At 44.6% G+C, this 22,257-nt stretch overlaps 2 protein-coding genes across 2 annotated transcripts; both read left to right on the top strand.

Moving 5' to 3' along the window:
- Positions 1-2,307: 2,307 nt before the first annotated feature.
- Positions 2,308-3,745, top strand: PET117 (PET117 cytochrome c oxidase chaperone). The gene is made up of 2 exons (XM_085219033.1): positions 2,308-2,519; positions 3,594-3,745. Exons 1-2 carry the CDS (start codon positions 2,424-2,426, stop codon positions 3,741-3,743), a joined length of 246 nt encoding a protein of 81 aa, XP_085075159.1. The 5' UTR covers positions 2,308-2,423; the 3' UTR covers positions 3,744-3,745.
- Positions 3,746-4,019: 274 nt separating this feature from the next.
- Positions 4,020-21,918, top strand: KAT14 (lysine acetyltransferase 14). The gene is given in 11 exon segments (XM_010706576.4): positions 4,020-4,275; positions 6,057-6,175; positions 8,846-8,967; positions 10,221-10,402; positions 10,883-11,299; positions 12,205-12,564; positions 12,567-12,772; positions 13,302-13,438; positions 13,962-14,137; positions 17,252-17,442; positions 20,042-21,918. Coding segments are annotated over 11 exon segments (2,340 nt in total). The 3' UTR covers positions 20,216-21,918.
- The last annotated feature ends 339 nt before the right edge of the window (positions 21,919-22,257 follow it).

The raw sequence follows: 22,257 nt of genomic DNA, 5'->3' as shown, positions 1-22,257 counted from the left end.
TTCGAGGAAGCCCTAAGAGGAGAGAAACCAGGTGAGCCAGCAAAAAAACCAAAAGGCTCTTCTGAGCCAATTTCCCTCAGCACAAGCTGAATCTCTCATCTCACTCTCTGCTCCAGAGCAGTGTGGCTTGACTCCTTGCAATAAGCTACCACCAATGGCACCACAAGTCCTGTGAGATGTCTCTGCAATGGCTCATGGGTGGTTAAGGTTGTATTTGTTGTGGGTAACCCTGACATCACCTTTTTTTCCCCTTGTGCTAATCTCCAGCTGAAAGGCTTCCCCAACAGTATCACTGCAGGGCACTTCAGTCTCCCTCCCTCCCATACCATTCCTGCTCTCCATCCCTGCATCATGCCTCTGGCTGTGTGCACACTGCCTGCCCATACCATCCAGCTGGAGAGCAGCTTCACACAAAAAGAAAGGGGGACTTTTCCACACAGTTGCTGTGGGTTTTAAGCCAGACCTAGTTGCCAGTCTGGTCCACAGCTTGGTTTTCCATCAGGTCACCTCCTCAATGAGCTTACCCTGAGCATGGAAAGCCAACAACTATCCAGAATGGTGGACCACAGCAGACTGAACCTGGGGAAGTGAGCACTGCAGCAACCCTTGGCCCTCAGGAGAGATGGGAGGAAAATGGGAACACCTTGAGCCAGAACTCCCCACTGTGAAACCACAGCCTGAACATTCCCCGTCTGGGGTTTTGGGCCCTGAAGTGATTAATGCCAGGCTCGCACAGAGGCACTTGGCTCCCAGCTGGGCAAGCTGTGCCCTTCCATGGTGCCAAAGGCACTGTGTGTTGGCTCACACCTGCTCTACATCTGGCCCAACCCTGTTCTTGGCACCTGGTGGCCTTGGCTGTGCTACAAGCACTTATGCACGTCTTAATAACAGTAAACATACAAACGTGAGCAAAACTATTACACTAAATTGAAATGCTATCATTTCCACTAATTTTACCTTTCATTTTAATCACATTTGTTCAGCAGACAGATGAAGAAGATTATAACAAGGAAGGATTGGCTTTATGCATTCAGTTTTCCTGTTCTACTCAGGGGATGTGCCCTGGCTACCTCCTCACAGCAAAGGTCCCCATTAGTGTCACCAAAGCTGACTACAGAGCAGCATCTCCATGCTCTACTTGGAAATAGCCGAGCCTGTTTTAGAGGAGCTGAAAATCCTCATGTTCCCACCTGAGAGATAGCAATGGCAAATACCCAGACAAAAAGCATAGGAAGGAGTCAAAGATAAGACCGCCTCTCACAATAAACCTCCCATCTGATGGTGGTAAGGAATTTGTGATCTGAAAGCAGCAACTCAACACAGAATCATGGAATCATAGAATCACAGAATGGCTCAGGTTGGAAGGGACCTTAAAGCCCCTTCACCAACTCCCAGCCATGGGCAGGGCTGCCCCCCAACAGCTCAGACTGCCCAGGACCCCATCCAACCTGGCCTGGAGTGCCTCCAGGGATGGGGCACCCACAGTTTCTCTGGGCAACACTGCCAGTGCCTCACTGTAAAGAATTTCCCCCTAATACTGAATCTAAATCTCCCCTCTTTTAGTTTAAAGCCCACTGTTAAAGATGCTAAAGAGCACAGGTCCCAAGACAGACCCCTGGGAGACACCACTCATCACCGGCCTTTACCTGAACATAGAGCCATTGACCACAACCCTGTTGTGATCATAGAATCATAAAATAATGAAGCTCCAACCACCCACCTCCCACCAGTATTGCTCATTAAAGCACGCCCCTTAGTACCACATCTACCCTTTCCTCAAACACCTCCAGGGATGGTGCCTCCATCCACCACCTCCCTGGGCAGCTTGTGCCTATGTCTCACCACTCATGTTTCCTATATCCAACCTGAACTTTCCCTGGTGCAACTTGAGGCCATTCCCTCTCATCCTGTTGCTGGTACCTGAGAGAAGAGGCCAACTCCCACCTCAGCACACCTCCTTTCAGACAGTTGTAGAGAGCAGTAACGTCTCCCCTGAGCCTCCTCTCCTCCAGACTGAACCATCCCAGCTCCCTCAGCTGCTTCCCCTAAGACTCGTGCTCCAGATCCCTCACAGCTTTATTGCCCTTCTCTGGACAGGCTCCAGGGCTTCAATGTCTTTCTTACAGTGAGAGGCCCAGCACCGAACATAGCACTCGAGGCACAGCCTCACCAGAGCTGAGCACAGGGGAACGACGCCCTCCCTGCTGCTGCTGCCTGCACTATCGCCGATACAAGTCAGGATGCCATTGACCTTCTCGGCCCTCCGCTGCTCAGGGCTGGCGGCGGCGGTTCGACGCGCTCGGCGCTCGGCAGGGCGGGGCGCGTTTCCCCCCTCCTGCCCCGGTCCCGCCTTTCCCCCTGCGGCGGGCAGGCGGTTGTGGTGCGCGCTGCTAACGGCCGTCTGGTCGTGCGCGTGCCCGGCGATGTCGAGAAGCTCCCGAGCGGTGCTGGTCGTCACCGCGCTCCTCTCCGCCGCCACCGTCGCGGCCGTGCACGTCCAGCAGCGGCGGGAGCGTGAGGTGAGCGGGGGCGGGGAGGCAGGCAGGCCGGCCGGCCCGCCCGGAGCGGTGTGATGTCCTCTCGTCGGTTCCCATATTTCTGCTGCTGTCAGGATAGGGCTCGCAGCCCTTTGCACCTTCTGCGTGCTGTAGTTGTTGCTTCGTTCGTTAACCGATGGCAGGTGCCTTTGGTCGGGGCACCTGATGAGGCCGCTGCTGTGAGCTTCTCCCTCCCAAAATGCAATTCTCACTCACGGCTTTAAGAGGTGCCTGGCAAAAACCTCCCGGATGCCTTCACAGACACCGGCACTGGATGCCCAGAGGCTGTGGATGCCCCCTGCCTGCAGGCGTTCAAGGCCAGGCTGGATGGGTTGTGAGCAGCCTGGTCTAGAGGGAGGTGTCCCTGCCTATAGCAGGGTTGGAATGAGGTGGTCTTAAAGGTCCCTTCCAACACAAACCACTCTGTGATTCTGGGTAGCAGAGACAGAAAAGTGTAAGTAGGAAACAGAAGAGTAGCTGGAATCTTCTTAAGGCTGTTTATGTCCACTTGGTGACTTAGCTGTCAGTGTGCATACTGCTCATCAGTGCCATGTGTCTCATGTACAACAAATGTTCTGGATAAAAGGTACTGCTTGTGAATGAAGTGCCCTGCTGTTTCAAGAGCGAGCTTGGCGTAAGCAGGCTGTGGATCTTCAGCCAGCCTTACAGTGAGAGTTTATTAACTTTATTTTTTTTAAATACTAGTAAAAAAAAAAAAAAAAAAAGAAAGAATAAGACATAAGCAAATCAAGATAAAATGATAGTTTTTTCTTAAAATTATTTTGCCACCAAGTTCTCTCCAAGCAGAATAGTACTTTTGAAGGAATTGCTTGGCTTTGGGTAGAGGTTTAGGGCAGCGATACCTGGCTGTTACTGGTTGTGTCCATCCTGCACGGTGTGGAAGCTACCAGTGCATGGCAGGGCATTATGGCTGTAGGAGGTTTGCAGAGTCAGTATGGCACGATGAGCAGCCCTGCAAGATGGACTGGAGCCCAGGTGGGGTGGGTCACACTCGCGATCAAACAGGCTGTGAAACCCTGTCCCTTGTGCTTTCAGAGGCTGCACAGTGGTGTTCTCAGAGATCTGGAGCGACAAAATCTGAAAAGGGAAAACATTCGCCTGCTGGAAGAGCAGATTGCTTTGACAAAGCGTCTTACAGAAGAAAGAGAGAAGATGCTTGCGGAAAAGGGATCCCAGCAGTCCTAGGTGGGACCTGACTTGTTAGAGGTTTGATTCAAGGTACTTGGGATGATTGCGTTCTAACTACTTTCAAGCATTTCAGTAAACAGAGATCACCTGTGAAAGACTGTTTCTTTCAGGCACGTAATATTCCTGTACCAAAAGCCATAGGGCACACACAAAATATTTCTTCCATCGCTAGTACCTGTGGAGACTTGGCACATCCAGTGTGGATGGACTTGTGAATGCGAGGAGGACGGGCTCCTTGTCATGCAAACACCATCCTGCTGTAGGTCATGAAGGATGGCTAATAACGTCCACATGAGTGGGCTGCTGAGCCGCCATGATGATGAAGCCACGAGGACTTCGACTTCGGAGGGTCTGGAGGAGGGTGAGGTGGAAGGGGAAACCCTCCTGATTGTAGAGTCTGAGGACCAGGCCTCGGTGGATTTATCCCATGACCAGAGTGGAGACTCGCTGAACAGTGATGAAGGTGATGCGTCCTGGATGGAGGAGATGTCCTACTACTGCGAGAAGTGCCAGAAGTGGATTCCAGCAAGTAAGAGAGCTGGCTTTGCTGTTCCTTGTAGCCTTTCTCACGTGCAACTGGCATCACCAGGGTTGCGATCTACAAGGTGTCTATGCTGTCCTGTATGCTCTGTGTGACTTTTGGTTAGCTGTGTCCCGGTGGTGGGGCGAAAATGCTGTCTAGGTGTAGCAGAGTCCAGCTGTCTCATGCTGCTTGTTCTGTGTGTTGGGCGCCTCAATCCGTGAGCTGTGTGGGTGTCGTTAGCTGGTGTTCCCTGCGAGAAGGGGGGGCTGTCTGCTCTAATTAGTGCCAAACAAGGATAGGACATCAGAAATGCACATGCTGTCCTGAGGCCTATCACTGGCATGCCAAGGGGCTTTGGCCAGGTGAGTTGTCCTCTCATTCCTCTCAAGTAAAGGACAACTCTTTCTGCAAAGATCTGTGGAGGAACCTTTGTATGTGGAGCCACTTTTCTTTTTTTATTGTTTTTCTCCCTAATTGCTTGCTGCATCTATTCAGCATATGGGTAAATCTCAGCACTAATGATTTTCTGATGATGTAACTTTAATTTAGCTTTTGCAGAAGTGTGTCCAGCCTGTAGTACCTAGCTTTGGGAGGTGCTTGGAGCAAGCTAGATAACTAGATCCCTTTGCTGTTGCTGCTTGACATAAGATGTATGCTGCTAGCAAAATAGCAACTTTTACTTTTGGAATTCTAAACAGTTGGATCTATTATTAGACCCAAAACCTAGGTATTGCTAAGCACTGTTTTTTGTTGTTGTTTTGTTATCTAATTGTTGTTGTGTTTTTATTATTTCTGTGTTTAGCATTATGGAACTCGTCAGTCTTCAGTATTTCACAGCTGTATCAGAGCTGACCTTATTACCATCCTAGAACTTGCCACAAGTCTAGTGTAGAAATCCCTCAAGGCATGGTGTAAGCGTTGCTAATGATGTGGTGGAGCCAGCACAATACTGTTAAAATGATGCTGTGCGGACAGTGGGACATATTAGCTTGAAATGTATTAATAATAGATGATAATAAAAAGGAACAGAGTTAAAGGTAGCATGTGATCTTAGGGCACTCAATTTAACACTCAGTTTGTTCTGTTTTACAAAGATAGATATTCCTCTTGTTGCTGTGGAACAAATCCAAAGGGCAGTAATGATAGAGATGAAACGCTTTTAGAGGCAGACCTTTCTTGTGTATTTCAGAAATGCTGTAATCCTCTGTTTCTCTCTCTTCTGATTTTGCTTTCTTTCATCTCAGTTGAGTTTAGGGATCTTGATAGATTTTTTTTTTTTTTGCCCATCGTTTGCTGTAGAAACAGAATTAGAACATTTAGCTTTTAATGTGTACTGCTTTATATTTGGCTCTACCACAGTAGATCAATTTATTCAAATTTTTTGCAGGGTTAGCAGATCAGCTGGTTTTTTGTTACTGGTGGTTGTTTGTTTCAAGTAGAATGGGGAAAATGGTTATTTATTGCAGTACATAGATTGTTCTTGGGAAGCAAAAACTTATGAAAAATGTGGAGGAAATCCTTTGGCTGTGTTCAGCTGCTAAGTAGAACGAGACTTTCTAATGCCTGTGCTTTTTGATAGTCACTGCTGACTGCTGCAACTGTAAAATGAACCCATACCTTACATTACCGCTTGTGCCAGCACTTCTTGGGAACTGCTTGGGTCTTTGGACTCCAGGAAAAGGCAAAAGTGCTTTTCTGCCTGATGTTGTAGGGAATCCTGATCTTCTTTGCAGCTTTTCTTTGTATGAAAGGACTGAAACTTTGATCTTTTGCCTATTGATTTTTAGGTCAACTGAGAGAACAGCTCAGCTATCTCAAAGGAGATAACTTTTTCAGATTTACTTGCTCTGATTGCTCAGAAGATGGGAAAGAACAATTTGAACGGCTGAGATTAACTTGGCAACAAGTAAGTACAATGTCTGTGCTTACGACCACAGCACGTTAGAGAATTGTTGTTTGTTGTGTGTGTATTACCTAGAAAAGGAGGATTGGGTACAGATGACAAACATACAAACGAACTTCAGAAATTAATTAGTAGAGGATTGCCTGCAGATTAGAATTTGAGTATTTGGCAAGTAAGTTGCAAGATAATCACATAAACCACATTCTTCTTCTTTTTCCCTCCTCACTCATGTTGCACGTGAATTTCGTGGCTTCAGGCAAATTTGGAGAAGCAGAATGCAATTTGGCTTCTAGGCATGAACAGTTTTTTATATATACAAGTGAATATAAAACTAGTGAGGTGGCAGCACACAAACAGAAAGCTTGCCAGTTCCCTGAATGCAAAGCTCTAACTTGGCTGCTTGCTTACTAACAGTTCTTGCTGGATTCTGCAAGTTCAGTCACTTACACACCTGAGCAATCAAAATATTATGCATTATATAGCAAGCACTGTGTGGGTAGGGTGATGCATGTCTTGCTCTCAGTAGGGTGCTGGTTTACTTTGAGGGGCAGGCAGGAAGTACCAGTTGCTTTTGCATAAATTGATTTGATCAAGCAGTAGCTACTGCTCAGCATTAAGTGCTTCCAAATGCTGAGCATTGGGAGGTATACAAGACATCTTTTTGCACTTCGTGACAGAAGTCATGTGCTGTCTCATAATAGATCATTTCAAACATCAGTTGTAACTTCTGCAGTGCTTTCTGCTGGTGCCTTGTGTAGGGCTGCAGGGTGAAAAAGTCAGTGTTGCCACCTGTGCACCAGAGAGCCAAGTCAGTAGCATTATGCTCTGCCCTTTTCAGCAGAATGGAAGGAGGGTGGCATGCCAAAGGGAAAGATAGAATCAGAACTGGTGAAGAGGAAAGTCTCCGTAGGCTTCATGCAGGGAAGCTGCTTGAAGCTGCTGTTCCTTTGGGATACATTGAATTGAGAGAAGTGATCAAATCTGTCTGAAGTATGAAATTGATTCCATGTAATAAGCAGTTGGTCATCTGAGATTTACTCAAAAAGAGATGTGGTTCTTTCCAAACCTTTCTGATAGTTGGTTGGGCTAAATTAAGCTGTGAAGCACGTAAAAGTGCTGTAATGGATTGTTGAATGAAGATCACTTGTAAGAACGTCATTTGGAGGCCAATAATGAGTGGTGTCCTCCAGAGGTCTGTCTTGGGACTGGTGCTCTTTGACATCTTTATCAGTGATATAGTTGATGGGGTTGAGTGCACCCTCAGCAACTTTGCTGATGACACCAAGCTGAACAGTGAGGTTGATGAAGCAGAAGGAAGGGATGCCACCCAGAGGGACCTTGATAAACTCAAGAGATGGGCCCTTGTGAACCTAAAGAGGTTCAACAAAGCAAAGTGCAAGGTGTTGCTCTTGGGTTGAGGTAATCCCAGGTATGTATACAAACTCAGTGAAGAACTCCTTGAGAGTAGCCCTGCTGAGAAGGATTAGGGGTCTTGATAGATGAAAAACTGAACGTGAGCCAGCAGTGTGCTCTTGCAACCCGGGAGGCTAATGGTATCCTGGGCTTCATCCGGAGAGGGGTGATCAGCAGGGACAGGGAGGCGATTGTCCCCATCTGTTCTGCCCCTGTGTGGCCCCATCTGGAGTTCGGTGTCCAGTCTGTGGCCCCCAACCCGGGAAAGAAGTGCAGCTTTTGGAGAGGGTCCAGAGGAGGGCCACTCAGAGGGCTGGAGCACCTCTCCTATGGAGACAGGCTGAAGGAACTGAACTCATTCAATTTGAAGAAGAGAAAGCTGAGAAGAGACCTCACTGTTGCCTTCCAGCATTTAAAGGGAGTTTATAAATGTGATGGAAATCAACTTTACATGGGTAGATAGTGATTGGAAAAGGGGGAATGGTTTTAAAGTAAAGGAGGGGAATTCAGATTAGATATCAGGGGGAAGTTTTTCCTGAGAGTTTGGTGAGGTGCTGGAACAGGCTGCCCAGAGATGATGTGGTTGCTCCATCCCTGCAGGTGGGGCCTGGGCAATCTGATGTGTAGTATTTGATCTAGTGGCTGACAGTTCTGCCTGTGACAGGGTACTTGGAACTTGGAGATCTTTGGGGTTCCTTCCAACCCAAGCCATTCTGTGATTTGGAGACAAACTTAATTCTTGTATACCAAGAAATATTAGTAGATGTTATGTGATTTTTTTACGTAGTTTAACCTGCATCCAGTTTAATATGCAACAGTAAATATCTGGGAAGACTCTGATTGCTATGTTTCTGATGAATAAAGTAGTGGGATTGCTTGTCACAATTTTTTGTCTTTTTCAAAAGACTACTCGTACTTAGATACTGCATTCAGATCCCAATTGCCATATGACCAATTTATCCCACTCTGCAGAAGTTTGTGTTTCTTCATAAACCCGCATAATTAAGCACTTTTATTCCCCCAGGGTGTGAAATGTCTGGGGGGGGAAAAAGACAGAAGAATGTTCATCTAACAATAGAGAGATGAGAAAAGGCAGCATGAAAGCAAGAGAAAAATTGCAGAAATTGCCTAAGAGGTGTTGCAAAATAAGATATTTATGAAGTTGTAAAGATTTGTGTGTGCATAGCATCACACAGTTGGGTGGCAGCTCACCAGGAGAAGCAGAAAAGGTGCACTGGTTTCCACTCCTTTCTGTTCCAGGTTGTCATGCTGGCAATGTACAATTTGTCTCTGGAAGGAACTGGCCGCCAGGGGTACTTCAGATGGAAAGAAGATATTTGTGCTTTTATTGAGAAACACTGGACTTTCTTATTAGGAAACAGGTAAAGACACGCTGTGTCCTGGAAGCTTTGGTTGGTGAGCTGAATGAATTAGAAACTGGTATACAGGTGGGCAACGTGAGCCCTGGTTAGTTAGGGATGTCTCTGTTGAGTCTAGCTAGCCAAAAAATTGAAGTATTTAGTACTAAGAACCTGAATGTAGGCATGAGGGGCAATCTTGAGGAAAAAAATAAGCATTTCTCAACGTGAGGGGGAAAAAGAGCAAAATAAAAAATGTAGCAATGTAGCTGCATATGTTTTGGAGTTATTTCTTACCTTCATTTAGGTACTGTATGAACCCAAAAAGCTTTTCAGTCTGACTAAATTTTCAGAGTGGATGGGCTAATCCTGATGTCATCTGTCTGGATTGAAAGAAAAAAAGAGCTTCAGCAAAGCATCTTTTTCCTCAGGTCCAAAGTTTGTATCATCAAGTTAATGACAAAGGGAAACTGGGCTTTGTCTTTCAGCTTGTTTTGGATCTTAATAACATAGTTCTTACTTAGTAGGCATTGCACAGTACGGTAAATTCTTTCAGAGTCAGTGTGTACTGAGGAGGAAGCTGTTAGAATGAGAACCTTTCTCATAAATGGTAGCCTTCTGTGACAGTGTCTTGTGCCTTGCATAAGTGAATGTCGTGTTATTTTCTAAGCATACTGTCACTGTCAAAATCAAATGTCTGTTAATGCATGTACTATGAAGGCAGGAAAGGAAGTGAGCAAGCCTATGAAGTTGTGTATTTATTGATTTCACAGACTTCCTTCCTCCTGGCTCCAAGGATTTCTCTGTTGTGAGATCTCGCCTTTCTGCCTATCCAGATCTGCTGTTTGGCTTTGCTTTCATTGCATGCCTGTGCCTTCTTGCTCTGTACCCAACAATGTTTGTACCCAACAATGTTAGTCCCCTCTGGAAACCAACGGGACCCTGCAGGAGGGCAGCTGATGGCCCTCTCTCAGGGAGCCTTGCCTCTCAGTGTTTGCTGCTGCCTCCTGAGACCTGCCTTAACATAAGTATGCAGCACTTTGTATGTCAGAGCCCGCTGATACATTGTGCCTTGTCCTTTAGAATGGTTATCTGAGAAGAAATTCTTTCCTCCTTTCCCTCCTGGAGGACTGGAATTTAGGAGTACGTAATCCCGCTGTGTCAGTCAGCACCTGAAGCCCTCTGCCCTTACCATCTCTGAGGAGTGGGGAGGCTTTGGGGTGAAGGCACAGCGGTGAGTAGGGACCTAAAGCTTGTTTTCACATCTCGCACTGTAGGAAAAAGACCTCAACATGGTGGAGCACAGTTGCTGGCTGTCTCTCTGTGGGGAGCCCCTTGTATTTCCGCTCAGGAGCGCAGGAGTTTGGAGAACCAGGGTGGTGGAAACTGGTTCATAATAAACCCCCAACAATGAAACCTGAAGGGGAAAAGCTGTCTGCATCTGCACTAAAGGCGAAAGGTAACTGTTTCCCAGATGGGATATAGGTTCCTAGCTGGGCCAGAGCTGACAAAGCTGGAAAACATGACAAAAGTTTGCTTAAAAGAAAAGCCTTTTATATTTTGTTTCCCTTTTGCAGTGTGCTAACTGATTTAAAGGCTTTTGAAATCTGTGTGGGCTTTTTTGGTGGTGTTTTTTTTCTTTGCAACTGAAATCTGTGATTCTTCTGTTCTTCTTTACCCTAGGGAGTGTTTTATTTTGTTTTCATTTTGTCCACACTAAATGCAAATTTCCTTCAGTGTAGAGGAGCAAGAACAGGGTTTAAGTGAGGCTTTAATGACAAACTGACTTTGCGACATACCTTGAAACAAATTTCTTGTATATCTTGAAAATAGATCCTCTCAAATTTCAAGGCAGCATGTTCTTATTGCTATATAGTACATATACAGTGATTGCAGGAGCTAAGTGTATGTTAGAATAAGCAAGCTACTTCTTTAGCAGCTTCAAAGCCACCTCTGGATCCCATCATTACTGTAGAAGGTCTCAGGAAACGGGTAAGCCGCAATCCAGTTGAATCGGCCATGGAGCTGAAGGAGAAGAGGTCTCGCACTCAGGAAGCCAAGGATATTCGGAGAGCCCAGAAGGAGGCAGCCGGCTTCCTGGACCGTAGTACTTCCTCCACACCTGTTAAATTCTCCAGTCGAGGCCGTCGTCCCGATATTGTCCTTGAGAAAGGAGAGGTGATTGACTTTTCTTCTTTGAGCTCTTCAGATCGCACTCCTCTGACAAGCCCTTCTCCTTCCCCATCTCTGGACTTCTCTGCTCCTGGCACTCCAGCCTCACATTCAGCTACTCCTAGTCTTCTCTCAGAAGCAGATCTCATCCCTGATGTCATGCCACCACAGGCCCTGTTTCATGGTAAGAACTGCTATATTTTTCTCTTAATAATAAGCTGTGCATAGTTGTCAAGAAGAAGACATTTAAAAAAAGGAGCTCTCAAAACTGCAGGATTTTTTAAAGTTAAGGTGGTTGCAAAGTAGTGATACATAGTGAATGCTGGAAGTTCCTTGGGGAGCCAGACCTCATTCTAATCTAGAAGATAGAGAATAAATCACTTATTGTTGGAAGGAATGTAGTCATAGAATCATAGAATTGCCAAGCTTGGAAAAGACCTCCAAGATTATCTAGTCCAACCATCCACCTACCACCAATATTTCCCCACTAAATCATGTCCCTTAGTACAACGCCTAAACATTTATTGAACACCTCCAAGGATGGTGACTCCATCACCTCCCTTGGCAGCCAGTTCTAATGCTTGACCACTCTTGGAGAAGAGATTTTTTCCTTGTATCCAACCTGAACCTCCCCTCGATCAAGTTCACGTGATTCCCTCATGACTCATTGAATCGCGTTCTGCAGAGCAACAAATGCTGTTCGTTTGTGACTTGTAATTGTTATACCACTTTAAACAAAGCTTCTCCAGGGTATGCTAGCTAGAGATAGAGCTCATCAGCTTCACCATTTGATTCCCAGTGTTAAGGAATTTTCAGCAATTTAATGTTTGAGCTTTACAGCTCAGTGTGTGATGTTTTTGGATGCCAAATTGCAAGATACCTTAGAAGGATCAATTCTGTGTCCCAAAATCGGACTTCTTAATGCATCCTCTATCCCAAATCCGGAGGCCTAGAACTATACAGAAAACTGAGTCTGTTGGGTATCCCACAGTATTTTTCCTTAGCAGAAAAGTTCTGCAAGATCCCCCTTTGCAATGGGATTTCTATGTTTACATTTTTCTTCCTGGATTATTTTGGTGTTTTGAGCAGATGATGAGGAGATGGAAGGAGATGGAGTCATAGACCCAGGAATAGAGTATGTGCCCCCTCCAAGTGGGACTGCTGGTGCTGGGACCATGATAGCAAGTAGAAAAAAAGTGAAGACAGCTGAGCAGATCAAACAAGAAGTGGAGAGTGAAGAAGAAAAAACAGAAAGGATGGAAGGTGACAGTGAAGATCCTGAAGAGCCAAACACGCCTCTGCAGTTGAGGGGAAGAGACAAGAGGAAACCACAGCTGGAGAAGGATGCCAAACCCAGAGCTCCCAAGCATACCTCTGTTAGTATCTATGAGGAGAAGCTGCTGCTGAAGAGACTGGAAGCCTGTCCCAATGCCCTGAGCATGACCCCAGAGGCCGGAGACTGAGGCGCAAGCTGATAGTCAGGCAAGCCAAGAGGGAAAGGGGGCTGCCGCTTTTTGACTTGGACCAGGTCGTGAATGCTGCACTGCTCTTGGTTGATGGGATTTATGGAGCCAAAGAAGGTGTTTCCAGGTCCCCAGTAGGGCAAGCAACCTACAGAACTACAAGTCAAGACTTCAGGATCTTGGACAGATACCAAGTGAGTGCCATTAAATCTAAGCGATCCTTTGACTCTGGTTGTTTTAGAGCTTTTGCTGCAAGCAGCAGCATCACCTTTAGAATATCTGGCCTGGGAAGTTGAAAGATTTATGTGAACAAGGCTTACTATGACTTGGAGCTATGTACCCACTGATTATTTCACAAGCTTCATTTTTTTTCTCAGGAAATACTCAGTCAGCATAGCTGTCTGTCAGTATAAGTACCACAGATTTCTATGTATTTGTACTCCAGTCCTGCCCAAAAAACCATGGTGGTACCCAACTATTCTTTCATGCCATGTAGGACAGAGATTATCTGGAGAGCTTTGCTGAGCAGTAAGTGTAGCTTATAGCTACAGCTGCTGAATATGTGAGTGCATTGCATTCCTCTGAGGTGGAATAGTCATCCTGGGGTCCAGATCATCCTGTTGTAATGAAAGGCCCGTGTTCTTTCTGTTACTATGATTCCCTTGTGTTAAGTTATTGACTAGTTCTCCTGACGTGTTCTGGATTTTTTTTTTATACATGCAGACAGTGCTGCCTGCCATGAAGGGATATCGACAGCAGACAACAAAGTTTCTGTATCGACTGGTAGGGTCAGAAGACCTGCTGCCAGACCACAGCATTGTCAGTCCTTACACGTCTCGTGTCCTGAAACCGTACATCAGGTACAGGTGGTCAGAGATTGAATTTGCTCTTCACTTTGGAAACAGCAGCCCACCTTTCATGGCCTCTGAGCAAGAGTTGTGGGAGTGGATGCTTTTGTTCTGGGCAGCCATCCTCGCTCGTTGCTGCTGTACATACAATTCAGTATCCTGTGGTAACTCTGGAAAGATAGTTTTGTTTAGCTGAATAATTAAACTGGCATTAGAAAGGGGAGTCTCCAAGGGAAGAGGGGGGCAGGGCAGCGGAGGAATCACCGTGGTTCTTAGATGCAAGTTGTGCCTGCTCTTGGGTCAGACCATAATATCCTTGGTGCTGCCATAAAGACAGTCTGCCTTGATGTGCTTTGGATCGAAGTGTTCTGATCTCTGACACAACAGGGTTATTGCTGAGCAATATGCTGTGTTCCCACATGAATGGAAGACTGTTCTTTTGTTCCAAGTTGAGCATGTCAGAAAATATTTTATGGGCTGCAGTGGCATTGTTCCTCACTTGCCTTCTGTGTTTGCTTTTCATGTTAATTGGCAGGCGTGATTATGAGACAAAGCCCCCCAAACTCAAGCTGCTGGCAGAAATCTGGGCGTATCCACACAGGAATGATCTCAACTGGAAGGCTGAGCCAGAAGCACCCATTGATTACTGCTACGTTCGCCCTAATCACATCCCTACTATAAACTCTATGTGCCACGAATTCTTCTGGCCTGGTAAGATTCCTTCGATGCTTGGTTTTCTAAGAAGGAAGTGGTTTTGTTCAGAAAAGAAAGCATTCTGGGGCCAAACTTTTCTTCAGTTGGTGTCTGGCGCAGTTCTTAGAAAACCATTATCTGACATCATAGGAATGTGGTTGAGATGGAGACATGGGTTTGGTGTCTTTGTCTTTTGAGATCATTTAGAACTGGGCAATTAGGCCCTAATTAGCACAGCACTTAAAGAAATAGGTTATTTTGAGTAACATCATTGATGCCAGTAGAAATAGTCGGTTACTAAAATTAAGGAACCAGTTGAACCTTTTTGCTATGGAGGTTTGGGAGTGGGCTGAATGTAAACAATTTTATACCATAGATCTGATACTCATCGGACTGAAATCTAGGAATCACACTAACTACTGCAAGTTTCAGTGTGGTGTTCTTTATTTCTTCAAGACTTGATACTTGCAATGTATGAGAAAATTTGAATGCTGATTTTTATGTATCATCTCTTTAATTGTAAGATCCCTGGGGCAGCGGCTGCCCTTTATATGGTGGAGTTGGGGCAACAGTTAGACTGTAGCCTCTAACTCTTATGAAATAACAGAAGTGAAGCTTCTGATTAGAAGTCAACACTGCAGAGTAATTTAAAAAAGCCCAGTGTAAACAGTGCACTCCTTTATTCCAAATAACTGTTTGCTTTACATTTTGATTTGCAGATAATGATTCAACGTTGCTTGTAGTTCATTTGTGCTCTTAAGCTGCAGTCAGGATCAGAGCTCTTTGTGCTACTTATTGTTCAAATTGTACAGGGGAAGATGGCTTGTGAAAGGCAAGATATGCCAAGTTGGGAGCTCACAAGATACTGCAATCCTGACAGAGACAGAACCCTTTTGTCAGTCTATCCTCTTTTGATAATGCATTTGAAGTTCTGGCCAAGTTGGGCTGCACATTCATCAAGCTTTTCAGGACTCACCTTGTTTTATTTAACATAAGGAGCGTGGGTGTGTTCCACCCTACTAGGACTGTGCATTATTAAATCAGAAAACTGACACTCCCATCAGTCTCTAAACTTCAAAATCTTTTCTATGGTGTAAATTTTTGGAGGTTGGGGCTCTAAGATTATTGCGCCCTCATCTATTTTAGCAGGAGATATAAAGCACAGTGTCTGCGGGGGCACCAGAGGTTTAGTTTACACTGGACTGGTGCAGCTGCTGATAAGCTGGGGATGGGATGAACAGCTGGGGGGATGTCATAGCAGTGGTGTTCAGAGAAATAGAATCATTCAGATTGGAAAAGACTTTACAAGATCATGAAGTCCAACTGTCAACCTGACCTATCAAGTGCACTGTCATTGAACTGTGTTTAGTGCACTTAAGTGCACTCAGTGCCTTCTAGTAGTGACACTCTCGCTGACTGAGTTCTTAAGTCATAGGCACTTCCCCAGGTGGTGTGAGTCCAGACCTTAGTTCTTACACGTCTCTAAGTCCTTCCTGTCAAAACTCTTCTTGTTTATCTCAAGGCAGAAACAGGCTGGTGGGTAGTTACCCCAAATGAGCTGAAGTGAAGCAAGACTCCTCCTTGTTGTCTCTCATGGTATCTTGTGCTTTCATGCCTTAACGGGAAACATCTCCTGAGCAGACAAGTAGTAAACTGTACTGAGCTAAGCGTCTTCCTGCGGGTACGGCACTGCTTCACCACCACCAGAGCACTCAGGGCAGTGTAGTGTTCCTGTACAGACTTGCTCTGAGGCACTTCACAGTCAATTGCAGCCTTGAGCTAATTAACGCTGCTCCCTATTGCCAATCAATTCCTCCTACGTCTTACTCCACCCATCTTACTCTCAAGCAAGAAAATAATTCACTCACTTTTTTAAGCCTAGTGCTTTCTGAAGTCTCACATGTTGTTATGAGTGGTAAACATTACTGGAAAACATACTCTACTGTTTTGTTACCCTGTGAATATCTGAGATTGCCAATTTGAGGCTGAAATAGACAGTGTGATCCTGCACCTCGTGTAGGGCCTGTCTATGCAGACAAATTACCAAGCACTTTTCTGTGCTGTGAGCTAAATGCTTGGCCCTAGCGTGCTGTGTAGATGCTCTTAGGCTGCACCAGCAATATGATTGGGTAAGGTTGCAAACTCCACTCAGGAGCCACTGACTTCAGGTGTTTCTGTCCAGCCTCTGACTCAAAGAAGCACCACTGCCAGACAGGCTGTTTCAGACACCAGATTGGATAATTTGCATGCTAAAAGTAAATGTTTTCACTGTGTTGAATGCTGTGGTCAGCTTCACAGGGTAGCTCCACAAACAGCTGAGTACAGATAGTGGAAGAAGCAGTAGAGGCGAAGGCCGGGTGGAGAAAAGAGACAGGAACTGTAGGCGGGTAATGCTACCAAACATGGAACCCAGTTTCGGGTGTGCTGTGTCTGGAGAGAGTTTGCAGGAGGGAGAGGATGGAGTAGCTGATGCACTCTGTGTTGCTCCCCTTTGCTTGCAGACAGGTCCTTTGGCATTTGCAGGTTGCAGTAGTAAACTAGCATAACGGTGTATGCCTGCGTCGTGCTGGCAGGGCACAGATGGGTGAAGAAGTAAGCCCTTATCCTTCAACGTTACTGCGGCCCCAAGAGCTGTAGGCAAAGGGGGTCCCAGATTTACTGGGACCTGATCCAGAAAATATTTGCATATGTGCAAGTATCTTAATCCATATACATGTTTAGGACTGGATCCAAGAGACTGCTGATATGGCTCAGAATACAAACCAAGGAAAGATTATTTGGGTGCTGAGGTTGTTGTTATTTTTTTTATAAATATTTTTTTAAACCATTCCTTTTTTGATTTTGGGTTTTACCTTTAGCTAATTTGGCTTTAGTTTATTTCTCCAGAACAGGTAAGCAGGTTTTTCCCCTTTGTGCATGTTAACTGCTGCATCTATTGTCATCAGTGGCAAAAGTCTCGTCTTGTTTAAGTGTTTGGTTGAAACATCTGTCAATCACAGGGCTTGGAAATGGATAAGAGGAAGAAATCAAGTACTGGGCTTAAAAATCTAAATTTCCATGCAAGTGTGACAGTGTAGCCCTGCTTTCCATTTGGTTTGCAGTGCTTTCAACTGTTTATTTCTTTTTTCGTAGGAATTGATTTGTCAGAATGCCTGCAGTATCCAGACTTCAGTGTTGTTGTCCTTTATAAAAAAGTTATCATTGCCTTTGGCTTTATGGTGCCAGACGTGAAATACAATGAAGCTTACATCTCTTTTCTGTTTGTTCACCCTGAGTGGAGAAGAGCTGGAATTGCAACCTTCATGATTTATCATCTTATCCAGGTAATAAAAGATTAAAAAAAAAAAAAAGACTCCCATGTCTTTGCTAAAGCACCAGCTCTCCCTTCTTCCTGGCATGTACATGTGCACATGTTCAAGAGCAGGTAGTGCTGTGTTCCCCCTTTCCCCTTGCCCTTTATTTGCTCACATAGCTGCACAGATTGTCAGCATGTAGGAAGATTTATGGGGGGAAGTTGCTTGAAAAGCAGAAACTGAAATGTACTTAGACTGTATTGCTAAGGTCCTCAGAATTAGTGAGGTGATGGGGTCTTTTGGGATTAACTGGGCTTATTCCAGTGGTCAGTAGTTCACATAACAGCAATCTTGTAAATTTGGGAATGGAAGGGAAGAATAGTAACAGTGCTAATATTGCAGTTGGTATATATGGCATTTTTTCTTATCTACAACTGGAAGCTTATTCCATGACCGATGCAGTTGTGTTAAATCACTTAACTGATCCTAATCATTCTCCTTCACTTCTAATATGCTGGATAAAATCCAGCAGAGTTGAAGATAAAGAATAAGTGTTTGCAACCTCATTCATATTTGTTCAGACCAGCTTGTACCAGGCTTTGTTACACAAGGACACTTGGGAAAATTAATCTGAGCTAACTAAAGGACAACTCCTTAAAACTTAAAGTAGTTAAGCTTCATGAAACCACTGAATGAATGCTCTTATTAAGGTGTCCTTGATTCCGTTACTTTCTTGAATTGAATTGCATGAAAGCCAGTGTGATTTTGAGTAAGGGTACAGACAGATGTCCTTGTCAGAGCCCAGCTGTACTTCCTCAGGATCCAGTTTTAGCACTCTCTGAGCTCTCTTGGCAGAGCTGCTGATGTGAAGTGTTCCTTAACTTGGTTTAGTTGAGATAAGTTGCACTAGCAAGAGCTCACCACTGAAACTGCTTTTACTAATATTTATTTGGTTAAAGAGAGATTGAGTTCTAGCAGATCTGTGGAAACGGTGATTTGTACCTTAGAAAAGCAGTTTCTATTGTGGATAGCTCTTCTTGGCCACCCATGGGTAATTCTACCAACAAAGCTTTCTGCAGTGCCCACCTCTCACTGGTTGTTAGCCTGTGTCAGCACACAGAGCAATCTATTTTAAATTCACCCCTTGCCTTTCCTGAACATCTCTACCTTAAAGCATTTAATTAAATTGCTGTGAACTGCAGCCAGCTGATGTGAGATGTCAACTCCCAGTGGGAAACAGGAATTGGAGGTGAGCTGAGGTTTGCAGGGATTCAGCAGCTGGACTCTTCTCTTTCCTGGCTGGGATGTGTTTGCAAGTCGGCTGTGCAAAATCACCACAAATTTTTGTCAGACCCATCACAGCCAATTAACCTAATTCTACTTTCAGGTAAACTAGCAAAAAAGCTTATCGTGTTGAGGAGAGCCAAGTAGGGCTGAGGCTGATTGGACTCACTAGCAATGAGACATCACCATTGTGTGTTCGGCTCATGTTAGATTTATTTTTGCATTGCTGCACATTTGTCAGTGGTAGACAACTTGGGCTGATACCAGGGGCTACTCTCTGTAGCTAAGGCCACCTTTGTGCACTGTTTGGATGGAGGGTAGCACTCTTATTCTCTGTTGAAGGTAAAGATCAATGTGCTTATTTTGGGGATGAATTATTGGGAACAGCATAATCTAACAAAAAATGCTTTGAAGCAAATAGTGCTTTGGTGATGGACTTGTTTTCAGAAATTACCTTCTAATGCATCTGGCCCAGAGTGCCAAAGTATATCATCTTGATGATCTCAGCTTCTTTTTCCCCAAAGTGATTCCTGAGTATTTGTTTTTTTTTTTTTTTTTTTTTTAAATCCTGGTGAGAGCTTTTCACTTTGAATGATATGCTATGTAAAGTTCCTTGAGTGCTGTTACCACTTAAAGTTACCATATGTTCAACATACATAGGATGCTATTAAAGCACTAAAGGAAAGCAGGAAATGTTGTGATATTATTAGTTTATCAGAGGGAAAGGTTCCCAATATAATCTTGGATCTTTATGGTAACTTCAGCAATGCTAATTGCTGTCAGAACTGAATTCTCTTGCCTTCTCAGGAGATGAGTGCCATGCCCTGCAGGATGGGAGAGAAGCTGGGTGTTATGTAGAGGAATTCCAGTGTGACAGTCCAGAGGTGCACTGGTGTTACAGCACAGTCCCAGAGAGTTCAGCCCTGTTTGCTGATGGGGAGGAGCACAGCATTTGATCCTTCGGCATGTTTTGTCTTCAGGCTGTTGTCATTAAGTATTTGAGATTAGTACAGTACACTGAGATTATTTTTAATTAACAGTTACTTAGAAATTGACAGTGGGAAGCTTACAGATTAGAATCCAAAGCTTTGATTTCATTGTCAGAGTCCATGTTTCCCAGAAACAAAGGCTTTGAGGAAGAGCAGTATTGCCTTCGTGTTTCAGCTGGTGCTATGTGTGGTAACGTCTGTGGTGAGGCCTACGATTTTTCTCACATTTTCTCAGTAACTTAAATACCAACGCTGATGAATCTCTTCACCTCTGCATTTCCCCAGAGGCTTTTCATTCTCTTGCTGTGATATATGTGTGTATATATATATATATTTTTTTTCTCCTCCCCTGGCAGACCTGCATGGGCAAAGATGTAACCCTTCACGTCTCTGCAAGCAACCCCGCTATGCTGCTTTACCAAAAATTTGGATTTAAGACTGAAGAATACATTTTGGATTTTTATGACAAATATTATCCCTTGGACAGTAAGGAGTGCAAGCATGCATTCTTTCTCAGACTGCGGCGCTGATCTGCCAGAGCCAAGGGGAGATCTGTGAAAAGCCCAGCCTGTCGAGCAGGGTATTACCGTGGCTTTCAGCAGAGGATGCTGGCTGTCACATGAGAGCTGGAATACATCGGCCTTTTTTGGTAGGACTTCTAATATCAACAGTGCTATGTTGTGAGCTGCAAGTGCAGTCCAAGAGGATTGATTCATACTCTCTGAGGGAGAAGCCCAGAAATGTCAACAGAAACATGCTGAAGCCACTGAAAGACTGAGATTCTTATGGAGTTTTCCTGACACTTTGGAGATTGCCACTGGGAAAAAAAAAAACAAAGAAAAAAAAAAACAAAGAAAAAAAAAAACAGAACAACAACAAAAAAACCCAGAACTTGTCATTTCAGAGGAGCCCCATGGATTTCAAACTTTGAAACCTATCCCAAGTTACAGGGTTTTTCTTTATGTTTTCTTTATGGAAAATGAACATCTAAACTTAAATAATCTACAGTGTTTCTGTGAATTGATTGATTGCTTTGTTAGGAGCCATGTCTTGAATCCACAAAGGGGAATTCAATATCAGTGGTATAGTTGGATTCTGACTTGGAAAGCTCTGCACGGACCAGAATAGCAATACTGAGGCTGTGTTTTAGAATAATGAAGTGTGTGTGAACTTGCGTGATCCTAAGTAGAAGACCCAGAGGAGATGTCTTTGTTCTGCTCCTTCCCTGTGGCCTTCTTCACTCTTGTTGACTCTGTGCTCATTGTGAAGTTCTTGTAGCACGCAGTGTTTTGAGTTCAGGAACAAGATGTCAGGTGGGTTTGTAGCTAGGTGAGAATAGAACACAGCAGCTGCCAATGAGCTCTTTGAGATCTTACAGCCTATCTGCCAGTTCTTGATAATGCAGATCAGCCCTTTGGGCTTACCTCTAACCACAGAGCCAGCCTCACAGGCTCCAGCTAGCATCTACCTCCTCCTCCTGTACACAGTCTGGCTAGAAGAAAGCAGGAGCAAAAGTCAGTGGTTAAGTTTGAAATGCAGGCTCTGGTTTGTAGAAGCAACTTGCTTGCAAGTTGGAGAGAGCAGAGGTGAGCTGGTTCCAGTTCATTGAAGCGTTTAGACTGTTTTCATGGCTTGAAGTAAAGAGGAGAGCAAAGAATAAAAACTAATAGCCAAGAATTTAAGGAAAAACAAAATACAACAGTTAGTCTGATAGCAGGGTGTAGCCCTTTTATACAGTTTAGCAGCTTCTCTCTCTGATTTTTTTTTTTTTTTAACTGCAGAAGAGCAGGAAGTTGGCACTTCACTCTGCTTTCTGACTGAAGGCTGTCAGTGTGTTTTAAGTATGAATCATATCCACTGTCTTGTTCCTTTTGCATCAAGGCCCACGGAGAGCTACACAACAAATATAACGTGTTAAATCTACTGTGTATACCTTTTAGGTACTTGGCTATAGTATTGCCTTAATGGACTCTTCATGTTGGTGACAGCAGGAAGATGGACATGTAGTATGCTTTTGTGTAGCCGATGTGCATCTTCATCCAATCAAAACCAGTGTTAGTGGGAGGAAATAAGAACCCATCCAAGAACTGTGACCTAACATCCATGCACATTTCAGCCTGCTTTATGACTATGTGAAAATTTTCCATGTTACTGGTGTTAGGAATTAGCTGTACTTGGAAAGGAAAAAAAATGTCTTTTTGAATGGAATTAAAGCCCTTCCCTTTAAAGAGCCTTTCTGTAGTTATCCTGTTTGCTAAGCTGACTTTTCGTTGTCTTTCTGCACTTGGCAAACCAAAGTACAGCCAATAGAGGGATGCTTCCTGCTTCTCTGAGACAAAATTCCACAGGAGCACTAGCAGGATTCCCCTGCAGCTACTTTCTATTGGGCTTCCACTCGGAGGCCACATGCATTCAGGACTTAGCAGGCTCTATCCTTGCCGGCCAGAGCAGGCATAAAAGATAGTCTGTAGAAGAAGAGTAGTTCTGCACCACATTCTCAAAGGTGGCTGTTAAGAGTTTGAGGAGTTTCTGGAATGGACTCAGTAAAGGTCATAGGGGCTAGAGATCACTA

This window comes from Meleagris gallopavo, chromosome 2, assembly GCF_905368555.1.
Source record: "Meleagris gallopavo chromosome 2, MGAL_WU_HG_1.1, whole genome shotgun sequence".
Lineage (NCBI taxonomy): Eukaryota > Metazoa > Chordata > Aves > Galliformes > Phasianidae > Meleagris > Meleagris gallopavo.
This window is presented reverse-complemented; position numbering and strand designations above follow the sequence as displayed.